The 15,390-nt window shown below is 48.0% G+C and overlaps 1 protein-coding gene across 1 annotated transcript in view; it reads left to right on the top strand.

Annotated features, from left to right (window-relative positions):
* The window catches only part of LOC144667928 (insulin-like growth factor-binding protein 4), a 57,081-nt gene extending 45,296 nt beyond the window's left edge, over window positions 1-11,785 (top strand). Inside the window, exons 3-4 of the mRNA XM_078529547.1 lie at window positions 5,613-5,741; window positions 7,305-11,785. Coding sequence (XP_078385673.1) covers window positions 5,613-5,741; window positions 7,305-7,442 — 267 coding nt within the window. The 3' untranslated portion in view covers window positions 7,443-11,785. The remainder of the gene's footprint in view (window positions 1-5,612; window positions 5,742-7,304) is intronic.
* Window positions 11,786-15,390: the final 3,605 nt, after the last annotated feature.

Genomic DNA, 15,390 nt, shown 5'->3' with positions numbered 1-15,390 from the left:
GTCAGCACCGAGGGAGCGCCGCACTGCCCGAGGGTCAGCACTGAGGGAGCGCCGCACTGCCCAAGGGTCAGCCCCGAGGGAGCGCCGCACTGCCCGAGGGTCAGCACCGAGGGAGCGCCGCACTGCCCGAGGGTCAGCCCCGAGGGAGCGCCGCACTGCCCGAGGGTCAGCACCGAGGGAGCGCCGCACTGCCCGGGGGTCAGCACCGAGGGAGCGCCGCACTGCCCGAGGGTCAGCACCGAGGGAGCGCCGCACTGCCCGAGGGTCAGCACTGAGGGAGCGCCGCACTGTCAGAGGGTCAGCACTGAGGGAGCGCCGCACTGCCCGGGGGTCAGCACTGAGGGAGCGCCGCACTGCCCGAGGGTCAGCCCCGAGGGAGCGCCGCACTGCCCGAGGGTCAGCACCGAGGGAGCGCCGCACTGCCCAGGGGTCAGCACTGAGGGAGCGCCGCACTGCCCGAGGGTCAGCACTGAGGGAGCGCCGCACTGCCCGAGGGTCAGCCCCGAGGGAGCGCCGCACTGCCCGAGGGTCAGCACTGAGGGAGCGCCGCACTGCCCGAGGGTCAGCACTGAGGGAGCGCCGCACTGCCCGAGGGTCAGCACTGAGGAAGCGCCGCACTGCCCGAGGGTCAGCACTGAGGGAGCGCCGCACTGCCCCGAGGGTCAGCACTGAGGGAGCGCCGCACTGCCCGAGGGTCAGCCCCGAGGGAGTGCCGCACTGCCCGGGGGTCAGCACTGAGGGAGCGCCGCACTGCCCGGGGGTCAGCACTGAGGGAGCGCCGCACTGCCCGAGGGTCAGCACTGAGGGAGCGTCCCGAGGGTCAGCACTGAGGGAGCGCCGCACTGCCCGAGGGTCAGCACCGAGGGAGTGCTGCACTGCCCGAGGGTCAGCACTGAGGGAGCGCCGCACTGCCCGAGGGTCAGCACTGAGGGAGCGCCGCACTGCCCGAGGGTCAGCCCCGAGGGAGCGCCGCACTTTCATACACAATCATGGCGGATTGTGGTGATCATTGGCATTTTAATCTACATATACACTGGAAAAATCAGATTGGCAAAGTAGCCTAGATGAGGAATTCCATTGAATGTTTTCGGGATAGTTTCTTAGAACAGCACATTCTGGTTGGCACCAGAGAGCAGGCTATCCTAAACCTGGTATTGTACAATGAGATATGATTAATTAATGACCTCATAGTGAAGGCGCCACTAGGTAACAACAATCATTAATGATTGAATTTTACATTCTGTTTGAGGGAGAGAAGAGTGTGTCTAAATCTAGTATTTTAAACTTAAATAAGGGCAAATATGAGGGCATGAAAGCAGAGCTAACTAAAGTAAACTGGGAAATTAGGTCAAGGGATAGATCAATAGAGATGCAGTGGCAGACATTTAAGGTGATATTTGAGAATACGCAGAATAGATACATTCCAATGAGAAAGAAAAATTCCAAGGGAGGTGGGGGGGCTACTCTCCATGGTTAACTAAATAGTTAAATATAGTATCAAACTTAAAGAAAAAGCATATAATTGCACAAAACTGGGTGGCAGGTCAGAAAGTTGGACAGAATACAAAAAACAGCAAAGAATAACTAAAAGATTAATAAGGAGGGAAAAATGAGAGTATGAGAGAAAGCTAGCAGAAATATAAAGACACACGAAGAGTTTCTATAGATTTTTAAAAATAGGAATGAGTTAACAAAGTGTGAGTGTTTGTCCAATAGGAAATGAGTCTGGGGAATTAATGGAAAGTAAGGAGATGACAGATTAATTTTTCCTCGGCCTTCACTATAGAGGATACATGTAACGTCCCAGAAATAGCTGTAAATCAGGAAATGGAAGGGAGGGAGGAACTGGAGAAAATGACAATCACCAGGGAAGTGGTACTTGCAAATTGTTGGACCTGCGAGTTGACGAGTCCCTGGATCCTGATGAACTTCATCCTAGGGTCTTAAAGGGAGTGGCTCGTGAAATGGTTGATGCATGGGTTTTAATTTTCCAAAATTCCCTAGATTCGGGGAAGGTTCCAGTAGACAGGAAAATAGCAAATGTAATTCCTGTATTCAAAAAGGGAGGGAGACAGAAAACAGGCCATTTAGCTTAACATCTGTCATAGGGAAAATGTTAGAAGCTATTATTAAAGACATTATAACAGGGCACTTAGATAAATTCAGGGTAATCAGGCAGTCGGCATGGCTTAGTGAGAAGGAAATAATGTTTAGTCAATTTATTGGAGTTCTTTGAAGAAGTAATATATGCTGTGGATGAAGGTGGAACCTGTGTATTTACTGTACTTAGATTTCCAGAAGGCATTTGATAAGGTGCCACATCAAAGGTTATTTGCAGAAAATAAAAGCTCATGGTGCAGAGGGTAACATATTGGCATGGATAGAAGATTGGCTGGCTAACAGGACACAGAGAGTTGGCATAAATGGATCTTTTTCTGGTTGGCAGGATGTGATGAGTGGTGTGCCACAGGGATCAGCGCTGGGGCCTCAACCTTTTACAGTCTTTTGACTTCGATGAAGGGACAGAAGGCATGGTTGCTAAATTTGCTAACGACACAAAGATAAGTAGGAAAGTAAGTTGTGAAGAGGACATAAGGAGGCTACAAAGGGACATGGATAGATTAAGCGAGCGGGCAAAGACCTGCAAATGGAGTATATTGTGGGAAAATGTGAAATTGTCCATTTTGGCAGGAAGAATAAAGAAGCTTATTATCTAAATGTTGAGAGATTGCAGAGCTCTGAGGTGCAGAGGGACCTAGGTGTCCTAGTGCATGAATCACAAAAGGCCAGTATGCAGGTACAGCAAGTAATTAGCAGAGCTAATAGAATGTTACTGTTTATACTGAGGGGAATTGAATACAAAAGGAGAGAGGTTATGCTTCAGTTGTACAGAACACTTGTGAGACCACATCTGGAATACTGTGTGTTTATAGTATTGGTCTCCTTATTTAAGGAAGGATGTAAATGCATTGGTAGCAGTTCAGAGAAGGTTTACCAGATTAATACTTGGCATTGGCGGGTTGTCTTATGAAGAAAGGCTGGGCTTGTATCTGCTGGAGTTTAGAAGAGTAAGAGGCGACTTGATTAAAACATATAAGATCCTGAGGGGTCTTGACAGGGCGGATGTGGAGAGGATGTTCCTGGGAGAATCTAGAACTAGGGGTCACAGTTTAAAAATAAGACAGAGATGAGGAGACATTTTTTCTCCCAGAGGGTTGCGAGTCTTTGGAACTCTCTTCCTCAAAAGGCAGTGGAAGCAGTCTTTAAATATTTTTTAGGCAGAGCTAGATGGATTCTTGATGAGTAAGGGAGTAAAAGGGTATCGGGGGTAGGCAGGAATGTGGAGTTGAGGTTACAGTCAAATCAGCCATGATCTTATTGAATGGCAGAGCAGGATCGAGGGGCTGAATGGCCTCCTCCTGCTCCTAATTCATACGTTCGTATGTCAGAGGGGCAGCATTGATGGAGTGCTGCACGATCAGAGGGGCAGCAATGAGGGGGTGCTTCATTGTCGGAGGGGCTGTCTTTCAGATGAGATGATAAATCAAGGCCCCATCTACCCGGTCAGGTGGATGTAAAAGATCCCGTGGCACTATTTTGAAGAAAAGTAGCAATCTCCCTGGTGACCCGACCAACATTTACCCCTCAACTAACATCACTAAAATAGAAGATCTGATCCTTATCAGCTTGCTGTTTGTGGGATCTTGCTGTGTAGTAATTGGCTGCTGCGTCTTCTACAATACAACACTGACAACTCTTCAATAGTACTTCATTGGCTGTGAAATGTTTTGGGATGTTATGTATAATTTCAGGTTATTTCTTTAATGCAGTGTAGATAAGGAATAGGTGCCTGTACTGGTGCCTGGTTCCCTGCAGCATTGACTGGCAGACATTGAGTTAGTCACCATACCGCCCTGTGAAGATGTGTAGCCGTCCCTAATGAACGGCTAAGGCTGTCGAGCTCAGTTACCACACAGCAAATTTAATTCATGCTTTTTATTCTCCCTTCAGTTCTTTGTTCTGTCCCTTGGGAGCCATTTCCTGGTGAGCCAGGGGACCTGCTTCAAGGGCAATGCTGCTATTGAGCGGGTAGTCCCTAGCACACACTCCCATTCCCCATGGAGCAGCATGTCTCAGAAGTAAACATCCCACAGCCCAATGTGGAGAGAAAAAGATACAAACTCTGGAAATAGGCAGTCAGTCAGTTTGCTGCTCCAGGTCTGAATCATTAACCCTTTCACCAGGACCCAGTAGAGGATTGTGAATCCAATCCAAATCATGAAACTGTTTGTTTCTCTCTCTTTTCTCTCTGCTGGGTCTGACCAATGGGTTGGTTATTTGGATCGACTCAATCGGGCGGACTGTATCTCCGACTGAAACATTGTTCAGGACCTGCTGTATCTTTAGCATTTCCTGTAACTATCTCAGTGTGAAGAATTTTTTAATCAATACCATCTGATTGAAGCCCATCCCCCCCACACCCCCCAGCACTCTAACTTTCTACTTCACACTGTAAACTCTGATGTTTTTAATTGTTAACCACACCTGTCCATTTTTCCAACTATTCCCCCTCAATAATTACAGATGATCTTTTCCTGACTTATTTTTTCCATTTAAATTACTTTCCACCAGTTTAAATTTCCCTCCTCTGCTTCCACTCCCTTGAATTATGACACTATAATGTTTTATCCATTCCTTTTAGTATTTTATTTCCCTCTCTGAGCTCCCTCTGAAATGTCTTCACTCCAAACTGCAGACTTTAAACTCCTGCAATTTTTTCCCTTTAAAGGAAGTAATTGCCTCTTTTTCTTCAATTAATGGATTGTAGTTTTTGAAATGCATTTCACTCAGGGCTACCCGAATGTAATTGTTCTTGTCGGAGTAATCCGGGGGATCCTTGCTGAGTCCTCGTGGGTGAGGGTGATCCGGGGGATCCTTGCTGAGTCCTCGTGGGTGAGGGTGATCCGGGGGATCCTTGCTGAGTCCTTGCGGGTGAGGGTGATCCTGGGGATCCTTGCTGAGTCCTCGCCGGTGAGGGTGATCCGGGGGATCCTTGCTGAGTGCTCGCGGGTGAGGGTGATCCGGTGGATCCTTGCTGAGTGCTCGCGGGTGAGGGTGATCCAGGGGATCCTTGCTGAGTGCTCGTGGGTGAGGGTGATCCGGGGGATCCTTGCTGAGTGCTCGTGGGTGAGGGTGATCCGGTGGATCCTTGCTGAGTGCTCGCGGGTGAGGGTGATCCAGGGGATCCTTGCTGAGTGCTCATGGGTGAGGGGGATCCTTGCTGAGTCCTCGTGGGTGAGGGTGATCCGGGGGATCCTTGCTGAGTCCTCGTGGGTGAGGGTGATCCGGGGGATCCTTGCTGAGTCCTCGTGGGTGAGGGTGATCCGGAGGATCCTTGCTGAGTCCTCGTGGGTGAGGTGATCCAGGGGATCCTTGCTGAGTCCTCGTGGGTGAGGGTGATCCGGGGGATCCTTGCTGAGTCCTCGTGGGTGAGGGTGATCCAGGGGATCCTTGCTGAGTCCTCGCGGGTGAGGGTGATCTGCGGGATCCTTGCTGAGTCCTCGCGGGTGAAGGTGATCAATCTGTGCTGTTCTAATTCTTCCTGTCCCTAGGGACCCTGCCATGGTGAGCTACAGCGAGTGCTGGAGAGGTTTGCAATGTCACTGAGTCAGACACATGAAAATTTGTACCATATTCCTATCCCCAACTGTGACAGGAAGGGATTTTATCATCCAAAGCAGGTTTGTATTTTATCAGTAATTACCATGAAATTTAACAGCAAAGCTTTTAACTCTCAGGCTGGGATTTTTCTATCACTTGGGGAAGATGCTCAACAATACCTCCCAAAGGAAAACTGAGAATTAAAGGCAGCGTTAATGCTACTGACATTGTGCATGTCTCAATGGCCAAAAAGCAGGACAGTAAACTCCCTCTACACTCTCCCCATCAAACACTCCCAAGACAGGTACAGCTCGGGATTAGATACAGAGCAAAGCTCCCTCTACACTGTCCCCATCAAACACTCCCAGGACAGGTACAGCACGGGGTTAGATACAGAGTAAAGCTCCCTCTACACTGTCCCCATCAAACACTCCCAGGACAAGTACAGCACGGGGTTAGATACAGAGTAAAGCTCCCTCTACACTGTCCCCATCAAACACTCCCAGGACAGGTACAGCACGGGGTTAGATACAGAGTAAAGCTCCTTCCACACTGCCCTCATCAAACGCTCCCAGTACAGGTACAGCACAGGGTTAGATACAGAGTAATGCTCCCTCTACAGTGTCCCCATCAAACACTCTCAGGGCAGGTACAGCACGGGGTTAGATACAGAGCAAAGCTCCCTCTACACTGTCCGCATCAAACACTCCCAGGACAGGTACAGCACGGGGTTAGATACAGAGTAAAGCTCCCTCTACACTGCCCTCATCAAATGCTCCCAGTACAGGTACAGCACGGGGTTAGATACAGAGTAAAGCTCCCTCTACACTGTCCCCATCAAACACTCCCAGGACAGGTACAGTACATGGTTAGATACAGAGTAACGCTCCCTCTACACTGTCCCCATCAAACACTCCCAGGACAGGTACAGCACAGGGTTAGATACAGAGTAAAGCTCCCTCTACACTGTCCCCATCAAACACTCCCAGGGCAGGTACAGCACGGGGTTAGATACAGAGTAAAGCTCCCTCTACACTGTCCCCATCAAACACTCCCAGGACAGGTACAGCACGGGGTTAGATACAGAGTAAAGCTCCCTCCACACTGTCCTCATCAAACGCTCCCAGTACAGGTACAGCACGGGGTTAGATACAGAGTAATGCTCCCTCTACAGTGTCCCCATCAAACACTCTCAGGGCAGGTACAGCACGGGGTTAGATACAGAGCAAAGCTCCCTCTACACTGTCCGCATCAAACACTCCCAGGACAGGTACAGCACGGGGTTAGATACAGAGTAAAGCTCCCTCTACACTGCCCTCATCAAATGCTCCCAGTACAGGTACAGCACGGGGTTAGATAGAGGGTCATTCTCTGTGCCTTTCTAGTTTTGATGAATTTGTACCGATGCTGAGTTTAGATTATTTTTTGCACGTTTGACTTACTTCCAACAGATATTGGGTTAAATTTGCCCCCAATCTCTCTAATGGGAATGTTTTAATCATCGAATGTTCCTGATGTTGAGAAGCTCGGTCTGTACATTTCCAATTTGCAAGTGACCTGATTGAGCTACTGTTCTGTGGAATCCATGTATCCGAGTGGATTGGAATTGTTGAAACATGTCTGCACTTTGCTTTGCTCCACAGTGTCACCCATCACTGGATGGACAACGTGGGAAGTGCTGGTGTGTTGAACCAAAGACGGGGGTGAAAGCGAAAGGGTCTCCGGAGGTGAAAGGAGACATTGACTGTCAGCAGTTCCTCATGGAGCAGGTGAAGGAGTGAGCAGCGGCAGAAGGTTCTTCATCATTCTCCCAAAAAAAAAAACAATTTTCTTTCTGATACTGTCCTGAAATGAAGAGGGGAACTACCACAAGTTGAATCAGTGTGTGCTGTGAGATGCAGGAATGTGCAACCACAGCCCATTCAAATCTCACAAAATCTCTCTCATTATCGATCTTGATGATCACAGAATCTTTCTGAGCTCACATCTGCTTCTTATAGAGGTGTTTCTGTTGTCTAAAGTCTTCCAATTTTGATATTTTTCTGACGTTTGTATTCATGTTCCTCGTGTTTGTTCCTGTGGGTTTGCTTCACTGTCGACTGTTTGCTTATGTGAATCGCACACTCCAACCAACCAATACCTAAGAACTCACAACCCGTGTGATTGGAACCCTTCTCCCTGTGAATAATGTTCAGACTGGGAGCCAGGGTGTGATGTAGTAGAAGTTGAAGAACATGAGCAGTATCTCCTGCCCCACCTGCCTGCCAGTCTAGCCTTGTGGAAAATGTGCTTCCACATGACCCCCTGAGCAAACTGAACAAAATCCTTTAACTTTTGACAACCACAATAAGCTGGCTGTGTTTTCCCAGAGCACCTGGTATGAGCCCCTGAGAAAGAGGGGGTGGAGCAGACTTGATGGGCCGAATGGCCTAATTTCTGCTCCTATGTCTTATGGGTGGGTGTGGAGATGGGCTGGACGGCATTAACTCCGTCTACTAGGGCATTGTCACTCCAAAATCACCGTATCTCACTTACCACCTCATTCCCTCCCAGGTATCTGCCTGTCTCAGGCCGGAGACTCTACACTGGTGGCACATAGGATCCTGATGCAATATTGCAGCTTGCACGTGGGTGGTGCCCACTGGTACTTGGTACGGAGTAGCCCAAACAGCACCCCTTAAAGGATCCTTTGTGTCCCTTCTGGCTGCACAGAAACCTTCTGACTCTAGTCTTAGCCCTTGTGATCCTGATCACGGGATTGGTTACCTGTAAGTGTTTGAACAATTTCCGAGGAAGAATGGAAAAGATGCTTGATCCTCCCATTGACGTGGTCACCTCGCTCATTCACTCAGTGTCCGCTCGCAGTTTAAAATCAATCCATGGCCTCTCACTGAACATTTTATAAATTTTTTGGGAAGCTCCATTGTTTAATCCCTTCATTGTCCAATGAACCCTTAACACTCTCATCACATTATAATCCAGGCTATTTGAAATCAGTTTTCAGAAAAAAACAGCAAGTTACAGGCGCAGGTTACAACCTACACCAGGGATTGGGTTGAAAGCATTGAGGTCAAACTAGAGCACAGAGTTCAAACCCTTGAAAGGAAGCGCAGGGCATTTTCCCCCCTTTTAGTTTTATTCATTTATGGGATGTGGGTGTCGCTGGCTGGGACAGCATTTATTGCCCATCCCTAATTGCGCTGAGAAGGTGGTGGTGTGCTGCCTTCTTGGACTGCTACATGTGGTGTGGGTACACCCACACCCACAGTGCTGTTTCCCCAGGGTCGAGAGGGGGAGTGTGATTCATGGCTTCACAGATGGAGGGAGAAGGTGGACACTAACACAGGAGTATCCAAAACGGGGAGGAGCTGAAAAATGAAGGATGTTAGAATTTTTAAAAAGGGGGACGATGGCATCAGGAATAATGAGAGGTCAGCAGCCCATAAACCCACGGAGCCAGATCAGTGCAGGGAAAGGCAGTGCAAGCCAGTGATTTCTGAGCAAGCATGGAGAGGGGAGGAAGTATAAAATGGTCTAATGATGCAACATGTACTTCCATAGTCTCCTGCCTCAGATTTGAGCAGCAGTCCACCCAGTTTGTGCATTATCCTTTCCGGTGTCAACCCCAGTCAGTGATGCTCGAATCAGCATGGTCTGATTCACAATTCGAACATTGTAGGGTCAGACTGTCCTTACTGTGTGGTGGGAGGTTCTCTGGTGCTGATGTTGGTCCTGGTTAGGAAAACAGCAGAAATTTGCAGATGTTCGAAGACTTGTGGCCTGAGAGTGGCTTTCAAAACCTCTCCATTACACCAAGTGGAATATTCAGTGTTGCATTAATTCCTCTGCCACCCATACATTTCAATGGAGGAAAATCCAACCAATGGGACTGTACAGGAATAAAATGTCATCTTATTTAAATTTTCCTACATTGTTTCTTCCTTCATATCTAGGCAGATCACAGTTATACATCAGACACTAGCCGGAAGGGTCCTGCGGAGTGAGTGAAGCAGGAGGCTCGATGTTCACGGGAAGGACGCAGAGGGAAATGGAGCTGGGTGGGAGGAGATAATTAGAATAGAAGGAGGCTCATGTGGAATAAAAACACTAGCATGGAGTAGATGGGCTGAATGGCATGTTTCTGAGCTATGGTAATTGTCAGATTCCAAGTATAAAGAAAATCCCCCCGCCCAAACTGAGAGATTGAACTAATCCATCGTCCCCAAATGGATGATTTTGATTGGTCCATTGTCATCACTTCCCCCTTGCTGAGGAGCTGAACTTCAAATTCCTTCAGTGTGGTTTTCTCTGCAGCAGAAGGAGGATTAGGCCCTCGTTTAACAAAAAAATCCATTTGTTGGCAATGGCTGAACCAAAGAACACGTCACATTTGGTTGGTTGTTATTCTTGCCTTTCCTCTTGTCATGAGGTGGATTCTGTCGTGTCCCATCTCTGAGTATGTTTTATATATACCGGCTCCTTTACAATTCATAGTCGCCATCTCCCAGTTGGACATTGAGCTCTCGCTGAGTAAAGAGAGAGAAAATGCCTCCGAAACTGCAACTGCTGATAGCACAGAGCCTCGGGGTAACACAAGGGAACGGCTTGGGTCATGCACACAATGAAAAAAACTACACGTGATCCAACTTCATACTGAGAATTCCTAACTCATGGGACACGCTGTCAATCAGCTCAGTAACTCAAAAAATAGAAAAAATGTCGACAGATTAGTATTTGTTTCGAGGACAGGCTGGAAGTGAAAACTGTTGAGGCAGCTGCAGGGAGTGAATATCCCTCCTGTTCCCAGTTGCTACTGTTTGTCTCTCAAAGAAACTGGGAGCTCCCCTCAAATGGCGATCGAGTGCAGCTGAGCTCGATTCTTGATGTCCTCAAGAAACGATGGTTCAACACAGGGTGAGGCGAAACTCTCCCTGCTCCTTTCTACACTGACTTGTCCATGTCCGGACTGACCTCCGTTTAGACAGTCTGAAATTCGTTCTGCGAGGTCATGAGCCCAAAACTCAAACCTGCTCCTTATTCAGCATTAAATTGGCCGTTGTTCTGAGAGAGGGAGGGCGCAGGTTGGCTGGTGTGGGAATAGGAAGATGCCACATTGCCGTCTATTGAAGCTCAGTCTTGGGTGATAGTTTCAGTGAGATACATATTCCAATCCTCAGGATCCCTCCGACTCTTTAACATAGTGTCCGTCTCCTCCGGCATTGCAGCAGCAGAATTGCCCTCTGCTGGCTTTTGACCCTGGTTACGGTGAGGTCACCCGTGTGCAGGCTCACCGCCGCTGGGAGTAGATTCTTGGCAGAGATCTCTTAAGGGGTTGAGATTGGACCTTGTTTCTGTTATGCCATTTCACTGTTTCAAACCTTTAATTTTTTCAGGCCCTGCATTTGGCCATGGCTTTGATGTAGGAACCATTTATCCATCTCCCCAATGACTTCCTGATGCTGGAACCCGTTTCACACTTGGTAACAGGAACTGTCAGTCAGTGTGCTAGGTGGAAAAATGGAGAATTAAACACGTTGTCTGTCTGACTGACTGACCTGACTTTACTCCCAGTTCTATGGAGCTCGAGGCTTGTCTGTAGCCGACACCCAATAGTGTTTCCAGCACTGATATTACGAGGTTTCTGGGAGCCTACAAGCCAGAACATGACCCTCACTCCAGGAGATAAATGTGTGATTAACCCCCTTCTAGCAAAATATCAGACCCTGAATACATTCACCCCTTCACCAACCCCTCTGCCATGCTCTGCCCTTTCAATCTCACATCACACTTATAATGTGAGCAAAATTGGAACAAAAACTCAAGGTGATTCTATTGCTGATGCGTAAAAAACCCCTCAGCGATATTAGACGGTGCGAGAAACAGGAAAAAGGATGGTGTGGACACTGTAGCAACTTGTGAGCAAAGGAAGGAAACAAAAACTGATGATGTTACCTTCAATTGTATAAAGAATAGGGACATGTGATTACCAACACACAAGATCCACATTTTACACTTACTGATGGTAATCTTTAATACCTGTGATATTCAGAGCCTTTTTAAAATACTATGTTAGAGTGTGTTTTTTTGTAAAGTATTGAAATGTAATAAATGCTGAGACCATAGATTGATGGATGCTGCTGTGTCGCTTTCTGCCTGGTTTTGAGTTTCTGCAGCTCCTCTGCTCTTTCCCCCGTCTCCTTACCACAGCGCTGTTTTGTGGGATCTTGCTGTGCACAAAATGGCTGCTGTGCTTTCCATGTTACAGCAGCTCACTCCAGTTTGAAGAAAAGCATTGGCACGGGATTGGCGGAACTGGCTTTGAAAAGAGTGATGGTGAAAGTTTAAACATCACAGCTGTTTTAGAAAAACAAAAAATGAGTGGGAGCGCTGGATAATTACTCATAAAAAAAAAAATCACCGATTAGACAGCTTGATCAGCATTAATATGAGACGAGAAGAACGAGGCCTTGGCAGCGGAGCCGTGCCAGCAGGAAGGGTTACCCTCAGGATATCTGTGAAAATCAAATCCAATTAAAAAGAAATTCCACTGCAAATAAATGGAAGTTCTGCTGTTGGAGTGTGAAGGGAGCACCATATTCTTGGCTCAGATTCTCAGTACAGTGGGCTGTTCATTTCCAACTCAGAGGAGCAGGAATTTCCTCAATTAGGGAGTTTTGAATCTTTGGAATTCTCAAACCCGGAGACTTGCGTTGAGGTCAAAAAACAGGCACCATCTTACTGACTGGCAGACCAGGCTCAGAGGGCTGACCACTCTATGCTCTTATTTCATACACTCTTATTTGCTTCAAATCTCCTTTCAACTATTCCCAAAAATTACTGAAACTCCACAGGTATACAGTTTCATACACACTGACTCTCACTGGGGTACAGTTTCATACACACTGACTATCACTGGGGTACAGTTCCACACACACTGACTCTCACTGGGGTACAGTTCCACACACACTGACTCTCACTGGGGTACAGTTCCACACACACTGACTATCACTGGGGTACAGTTCCACACACACTGACTCTCACTGGGGTACAGTTCCACACACACTGACTCTCACTGGGGTACAGTTCCAAAGATCCTGACTGTCACTGGGGTACAGTTCCACACACACTGTCACTGGGGTACAGTTCCATACACCCTGACTGTCACTGGGGTACAGTTCCATACACACTGACTCTCACTGGGATACAGTTTCATACACACTGACTGTCACTGGGGTACAGTTCCACACACACTGACTCTCACTGGGGTACAGTTCCACACACACTGACTCTCACTGGGGTACAGTTCCATACACCCTGACTCTCAACGGGGTACAGTTCCACATACACTGACTCTCACTGGGGTACAGTTCCACACACCCTGACTGTCACTGGGGTACAGTTCCACACGCATTGATTCGGGTACAGTTCCACACGCACTGACTCTCAATGGGGTATAGTTCCACATGCACTGACTCTCATTGGGGTACAGTCCCACACACACTGACTCTCACTGGGGTACAGTTCCACACACACTGACTCTCACTGGGGTACAGTTCCACACACACTGACTTTAACAGAGGAAGCTTTACAGTACGTGGGTCGGTGTATTGGGCAATGTGTCAATCAGTGTTTGGGTGCATCTGTGAGTCATGTGTGGTTTGGTTTTGGGTCCTTGTGTCGGTTAGTATGTGGGTCAGTGTGTCAGTCAGCGTGTGGGTAAGTATGTGGGTTAAAGTGTCAATAAATCTGTGGATCCATTTGTGAGTCAGTTTGGGGTCAGTATGTGGATCCACGTGTGGGACAGTTTGTGGGTCAATTCATGGGATATTGTGTCCGTTAGTGTGTGGGTCAGAGTGTTTGTGTGTTAGTCTGTGGGCTTGTATGTGCATCAGTCTGCGTGTGGGTCAGTTTGTGGGATCTTGTGTGAGTCAGTGTGTGCGTTAGCCCGTGGGTTGGTATGTGGGTCAGTGTGTGGGTCATGTGGTTTAGTCTGTGGGTCAGTTTGTGAGTCAATGTGTCTGTCAGTGTGTGGGTTAGCTTGTGGGTCTGTGTGTTGATCAGTGTGTGGCAGAGTGTGTGGGTCTGCGTCTCGGTCAGTGTTGTATGTAAACTGTGTGGGTTAGAATTTGGGTCAGTGTATGTGCCAGTCTGTGGATCACTGTATCAGTCAGTTTGTTGACCATTAAGTGGGTCAGTTTGTGGGTTGGTATGTGGGTCAGTGTTTGGGTAATTGTGTGTGGCTTAGTGTGTGGGTCAGTGTGAGGGATAGAGTGGACCAGGGGAGGTGATGTCGTAGTGGTATTGCTGCTGGACTAGTAATCCAGAGACCCAGGGTAATGCTCTGGAGACCTGGGTTTGAATCCCACCACGGCAGATGGTGAAATTTGAATCCAATAAAAATCTGGAATTAAAAAAGTGATGACCATTAAACCATTGTCAATTGTTGTAAAAGCCCATCTGGTTCACTAATGCCTTTCAGGGAAGGAAATCTGCTGTGATGCAAGACTCTGTGGGCCATCAGCAGCAGCAGAATTGTACTTGAACAATCTGTAACCTCATGGCCCAGCATATCCCCCACTCTACCATTACCATCAAGCCAGGGGATCAACCCTGGTTCAATGAAGAGTGCGGAAGGCCATGCCAGGAGCAGCACCAGGCACACCTAAAAATGAGGTGTCAACCTGGTGAAGCTATAACACAGGACTACTTATGTGCCAAACAGCATAAGCAGCAAGTGATAGAGAAAAGTGACATCACAACCCTGGTTCTGGACTCCCGCACCATCAGGAACATTCTTCCTGTCTAGTCCTGTTAGAATTTTACAGGTTTCTATGAGATACCCCCTCATTCTTCTGAACTCCAGCGAATAGAATCCTAAACCACTCGATCTCTCCTCATATGCCAGTCCCGCACTGTGGGTGTACCTACACCACATGGACTGCAGCGGTTCAAGAAGGCAGCTCACCATCACCTTCTCAAGGGCAATTGGGGATGGGCAATAAATGCTGGCCGAGTCAGCGACACCATCATCACGGAAATGAATAAAAAAAGTGTGTAGGTGTGTTTTGGTGAGTATCTGGGTGGATTTTCCATTCCCGTTGGCGTCGGGCATGATTGGGCAATATGGCGCGATTGGTTTCACGGGACTCCCCCATGGTTCAAGCTAACTGCAGCCTTGCTGTCAAAGAGTCATGGAGGTCCAGAGCACAGAAAAAGGCCCTTCGGCCCACCGAGTCTGCGCTGGTCAAACAAGTACCTAACTATTCTAATCCCATTTTCCAGCACTAGGCCCATAGCCTTGTATGCTATGGCATCACAAGTGCACATCCAAATACTTCTTAAATGTTAGGAGGGTTTCTGCCTCTACCACCCTTTCAGGCAGTGAGTTCCAGATTCCCAACACCCTCTGGGTGAAAAAATTCTTCCTCACATCCCCTCTAAACCTCCTGCCCCTTATCTTAAATCTATGCCCCCTGGTTATTGATCCCTCCACCAAGGGGAAAAGTTCCTTCCTGTCTACCCTATCTATGCCTCTCATAATTTTATACACCTCAATTATGTCCCCCCCTCAATCTCCTCTGCTCTAGGGAAAATAACCCCAGTCTATCCAATCTCTCCTCATAACTAAAACTCTCCAGCCCAGGCAACATCCTGGTTAATCTCCTCTGCACTCTCTCTAGTGCGATCACATCCTTCCTATAATGCGGATTCCAGAACTGCACGCAATAC

This window comes from Cetorhinus maximus, chromosome 25 (genome assembly GCF_964194155.1).
Source record: "Cetorhinus maximus chromosome 25, sCetMax3.hap1.1, whole genome shotgun sequence".
NCBI classification, from domain to species: Eukaryota; Metazoa; Chordata; class Chondrichthyes; order Lamniformes; family Cetorhinidae; genus Cetorhinus; species Cetorhinus maximus.
Note: the sequence above shows the minus strand (reverse complement) of the source record. Positions and strands in the feature narration are given on the sequence as shown.